This window comes from Microtus ochrogaster, chromosome 24 (genome assembly GCF_000317375.1).
Source record: "Microtus ochrogaster isolate Prairie Vole_2 chromosome 24, MicOch1.0, whole genome shotgun sequence".
NCBI lineage: Eukaryota > Metazoa > Chordata > Mammalia > Rodentia > Cricetidae > Microtus > Microtus ochrogaster.
In genome coordinates this window covers 27,166,958-27,172,503 of record NC_022024.1, presented here as the reverse complement: position 1 = coordinate 27,172,503, position 5,546 = coordinate 27,166,958, and the positions used below count along the sequence as shown (strand labels likewise).

Sequence of the window (5,546 nt, the reverse complement as noted above, 5' to 3'; positions counted from 1 at the left end):
TCCATTCATGCCGAGGCTAACCACATTCTGGCTTAGTTAGCCTATGCGGGTTCTGTCACCTCTGAAGGAGGGGCGAACCACCCTTTTATAAGGGCCTCACAGGCTTGCTGAGAGGCCCAGACAAGAACACACGAGTGAACAAGCCCTGAAAACGAGCATTTGAGAAGCCCTGCATGGTCAGTTTTTGTTTATTTGCTTTGAGACAGGGTCTTGCTAATGGCTGAAACGGATCTGGAACACTGTGTAGCCATAGCCCAGGCTAGGCCTTGAGGGGATTATCCCGTGTCCGTCATTTAAGAGCTGGGGTCACAGACATGTATACCTGTCTGGTTAGCACTGCTGTCAACGAAAGGCTGGATGACAATCCATGACCTTCCTCAGCCGTTCAGGCCTCGAGGGAAACACTGAGTGCCCTTTGTCTCAGACCCAATTCCCTTTAAAAAAGGGACAGAGATTTCTTATGCAATCCATTAGGATGGGGGGGGCTTCAGTTCTCTTCCTGGCTTCCGCAGGGAGCCTTGGTGTCTCGGGCTTAATCCCTTCGGGCCTAACTCCGGGCTTAATCCCTTCATTCTGCCTGAGCTACTTATCCCCACTATTTCCCAGTCGCTATCAAACTCACTCCACACCCACAATTTTACACCCTCAAACTATGCAGCAGAAGAATGGGGGGGGTATACTTTCTCATGAAAAAAGGCACATTCTATTACACAATTCAGTTTTTATTATCATCATCATTATGAAGAGCTAAGTCCACAGTCCAGTTTCCAGGCAATGTAAGAGCAGATGCTTCCTTCGTATGTAGGGCACCTGTGTGCAATGCAGTAGCATGGGGCTTTTTTGGTTTTGTTTTGTTTTTCTTCTGGACCTCTGTTAAAAGGCAACCACGCAGTTCAAAACTGCGGTCACAACAATGCAATCATCAAGCAATTAAGGCCATTGGATTATTGAGCTGGTAGACTACAGGTGTTCTCCTTCCGCCTAAGGCTCACTGAAAAGAAAAAAAAATTACCCAGAGCGAAGCCACCTGCTGGGTGAAGTCCGATTCGGCCTGTGTGACTTGGGCCTGTGACTTGGGGGCCCACGCCCCAGCAAGTGGCAGGGGCAGGGTCACTCCAGCATGTGCTGGAGCAGCGAGGGGTCTGCCTCCACGGCCTGGAGGCCCTTGTGCAAACTTAGGAAGGTGGCCTGCTTCCCATAGCGCTGGCGCCAGCGGACAAACGCCTCCACCACCTGCGACTGCACGTTGTGGGGGTGGTTGGCCTTGCAGCGGTAGATGTCGGTCTGGGACAGTCCCAGAGACAGCACCATGGGCTCCCACTCCGGGCCTAGCTTCTGGGCCAGCTGGTTGATCTGCCGGTCTGATGGGGAGCTGTTGAGGATGTGTGAAGGGATTCCTGCCGTCCAGTCACCTGAGGAGGAAGGGACAGGGAGGTGAATGAGACGTGCAAGCACCTCAGACGGGGAAGGCTTGGGAACGGAGGAGATGGGCCAGATAGGCAGCTACTCATGGCCTTCCGGTACTGCTTGGTGCAGTGGGCTGAAAGTGCCGTTTAGCATCCCTGAAAGTGTTCGCTGCAGAAGATCCGAGAAAAGCTGCAGAGAAGAGAAATCCACGGATGGCCACTTATTTCCGCTTCCTTGTGTGTACACACAAACACGGATCATGCCCACGGACAGGCTGTTTTGTTCACAAGCTTTTTTTGAGTCCCATCTCTTGTCAGAAGCCACACCAGGAGCTCTGGCTGAAGGCCACACTTCCCTGGGCACCAGCCTGAGGGCCAGGGGGGTGATGCTCCAAGCTGCAAGTCCTGCTGCCCCTTGCAGAAGGGGCTCCAGCTGGGGGGGCGGGGTCAAGGCCAAAGCAGCAGCTCCTCTCCCCTGCACAAGGAGAAAGTGTCCCCTCCCCATCCCCATCCCCATCCCCATCCCCACTATGAAAAAACAAGCCATAGAGACAAGAGTTGACGGGAGAGGAGAGCAGAGGCCATCTGAGTGGTCTCACCATCCCAGTCATAGAGAGGGCTCGGAGAGCCTGACCTTACACCTCCTAAACAGGATTCCAATCCTGTAGACCAAAGTTGCTATCCCACCAGAGGCCCGGCTCCTTTAAGAGAGAACAGAAGTGAGGAGAAATGAAGGCCAAAAAGCTTCTCAGATCAGCGAATAAAATACAGTGTAACACACAGAAGCGGATGACTATGGAGAACAGGACAGGCTTGGGTAGAGCAGGAAGTGAGGGGGAGGAAGGGAGAAGGGCAGACCAGGAAGACCCACACCACCAAGCAGTTATCTTGTGTCTCTCCTGGCAAGGACCACGTGGGATGTTATCTGTGGTGGGTGGGCTGGGTTGGGGACGTTTCGGCTGGCAAGTGGCCACCTCTAAGGATCCTGTGTGAACTCCGGTCCTTGAAAACAAAGACTGCGGAAACATCTTTTGGCTGAGGAACTGACTTCTGGGAGAGGAAGGCGAAGCACCTTGAAAAGCAAACCAATTAGAAACCTTCATTCTGACAGACAGTCACAAAGAACACCCTGCGTTCCCAGAGAGGCAGATCAAACTGGCTATTTGAGCTTCCTGAAGCCAATTTCCAGGATGATGATGGGACAGTCTACTCCAAAGATGAAGGTCACGCTGCAAAACACAAATGCACCCTGCTTACTGTGATGGGAAACTTGATGTGACTGTCAAGTCTGGGAAGGCCAACAATGAGACAGCCAGCAACGACTGAGTTCTCACTGAATGAACTGGGCAGGAGTGGGGTGGACACCCTCTGGGTCTGGGGTTAGGAGGCCTGCACAACCAGGTAGCTTGGCTAAGTCACTTAGTGCTTCCCAGATGGTTCATTTATAAAAGAGAAAACCAGACAGTGCTCAAGGCGTCATTAGGTGTAACGTAGTACTATCTCTCAGAAGCGACTCGATTATTTTTTGCAGACCTGTGATTTGGGGTTCTCATTAAATCAACCACTGGACCATTTATCTCTCTATCCCTTTATATGTCTGTTAAAGCAGAAGCAGGCCTGCAAGCTTTTGAGAATGAATTTCAGCTAATTATTTTTGTTTTGTCAAGACATCATGCCTTCTGAAGAGAAAAATAAAAGCGAAAAGAATATTTGGCACAGTAGGGTTTTTTCCCCCCCAAAACTACATAAAACATTTTAGAAGTTCTTGTGAAGCCGCTTCTTCCACAGCCTCACAGGGACCTGCCTGACACAGGTCTGGCTGTATGCTGTTTATCCTTCCCCGAACTCTGTCCTCTGTCTACAGCTGTATGGTAGCTGTCCCCCCTCTGCGGGACACATCTTTGGTCAAGTGCAAGTCTCAGCAAGCCATTCTACCTGCCCATTCTCAAATTCAGTCCCCACTTACTCTGATTCCTTTGTCCACCCACGACCTTCAACCTCTCATCCCCTACTTATGTGTTGCTGCTGCTTCCCCCTCCCAAGTCCTGCTTACTGTCCCTGACAACACAGTCAAGGCCTCACCACCAGGGAGCTCTGCCCATTGCCCTCTGATACACCCAGGTACCCAGAGCCAGGCTTGGCATACAGCAGTCCTTCCTTGATGATTCAGGATAAGGGAGAAAATACAAAGGGTGATCTACCTCAATTACAACCCTCCTTTAGCTCCGCTCTCTACAGTACAGCTACAGTGCTATTGAGTGCACACATTCATGCACTTATCAAACAAAAAAAGAAAAGAAAAAGAAAAAAGAAAAAGAAAGGGGGGGGGTCTGTTGAATACTCCAGAAGGGAGAGAAGTGAACAGCAACACCAGATCTACCACAGAAACAACTAGAAAAATGCAAAGCCCACACAGAAAGTTCTTTAACCTGCCCCCCCCTTGGTTTTATAAGGAGAAATAAACAGCATTTATTACTTTGAAAAAAAAAGTTTACTTAAAATTCAGAATTCTTTTCTCAATTTTCTCTTGTTCTGGGTGTGCCAGCTAGTTTTATGTCAACTTGACACAAGCTAAAGTCATCTGAGACGAGGGAGTCTAATTGAGAAAATGTCTCCATATGGTTGGGCTGTAGGCAAACCTATAGGGCATTTCTTACTTAGTGATTGATGGCTGAGGGCCCAACCCATTGTGGTGGGACCTGGATTCTACAAGGAAACCAACTGAGTAAGCCAGTAAGCAGCACCGCTCCATGGCCTCTGCATCAGCTCCTTCCTCCAGGTTCCTACCCTGTTTGAGTTCCTCTCCTGACTTCCTCGATGATGAACAGGGATATGGAAGTGTAAGCCAAATAAACCCTCCCCTCCCCAACTTGCTTTTGGTTATGGTGATTCATTGCAGCAATAGTAACCGAAACTAAGGCACTTGGTAAGTTTGGGAAAGTTAAATGTGATTTTTAAACTTTAAAAATAGCATCTCTTGTAGTCTATAACTACATCTCCCACAGTCTGTAACTACATTTCCCATAATCTGTAACTACATCCCCCATAGTCTGTAACTAGTTTCTGTAGTCTGTAACTACATCTCCCGTAGTCTGTAACTACAGCTCCTGGGTGTTCTATTGGAAACATCCCCCTTTCTCTTTATCCATCTATCCATCCATCTACCCACAGTTCTATGATTAGACAGATACTCCCTTAATGATGATGATACTTGGTGAGTTTTTTTTTTCCTTTTCCTTTTAGATGTTGCTTGGATTCCACCAAAGCACATGCAGAATTTTTATGGTAAAGTCAGGAGAAACTGAATGAATGAGAAATAGTGCTGGTCTTCTAGCATCTGGTCTTGAGACCACTCAATTTTCACATCACTCTAGAGAAGGAAATGGAGAAACTTGCCCTGACCGCTACATGCTGCTTCCAGGAAGGACTGATTTCTGGGGCAGCTGCAATGGATTCGAGAATTGCAGGCCTCCAAGTCTCACGTGACGTGTGACTGGCCTGAAAAGGCGCAGGGCATGCTGTTGCCCGGGAGAGTGGAGCAAACTGGAGCAAACCACTTGGCTGTGGAATTCTGTGGTTCTTGATAAGCTTGTACTTTTCTAGACTTTGCAGTGTCTCAATGGTGTGAGCAAAGTGACGTCAGTGATATTCTTGTCTCTCACGGGTACACAGCTCACTTCATGTAAAATGCAAGGACTACATACGTTAATCACGCAAATTCTCACAGAGGCCCACCATTACAGCTAGGCACGTGTGAGGCACTGGCGAGAGACCACCAGGCGAATCGAGCCGATGATGAGAATTGCTTAGGGACCGTCTTAAGTGGCTTGAGCACCACTGTTTAGCCAAACTCGTGTATCACGGCGAAGCCGAAATAAGAGAACTGAAGCCACTTGCTTACTCCAGCCGTAAGTTCAGCCACGGAGTCATGTGCTGTCCTGTCCTAACAGGCACCCATGCCTATGACAGCTGCAGGAAGCAGCCCAGGTCGCAATTCTGGTGCACATTCTGCAGAGCTCAGAAAGAATGCATGCGCAACAGTGTCTACCGTTAATTCCTTTAATAGTCATGAAAATAGGAATTTCTCCCGGCCTCCTTCCCTCCCTCTCTCTCGTATATGTGTATACAAACATATATATA

General features: G+C 48.8%; 1 protein-coding gene across 3 annotated transcripts in view; it reads right to left on the bottom strand.

Moving 5' to 3' along the window:
* Positions 1 to 416: 416 nt before the first annotated feature.
* The window catches only part of Cradd (CASP2 and RIPK1 domain containing adaptor with death domain), a 153,737-nt gene continuing 148,607 nt past the window's right edge, over positions 417 to 5,546 (bottom strand). For all 3 annotated transcript variants that reach the window (XM_026784564.1, XM_013350310.2, XM_026784565.1), the window contains exon 3: positions 417 to 1,412. In XM_026784564.1, the coding sequence (XP_026640365.1) occupies positions 1,111 to 1,412 (302 nt within the window). In that variant the 3' untranslated portion in view covers positions 417 to 1,110. The remainder of the gene's footprint in view (positions 1,413 to 5,546) is intronic.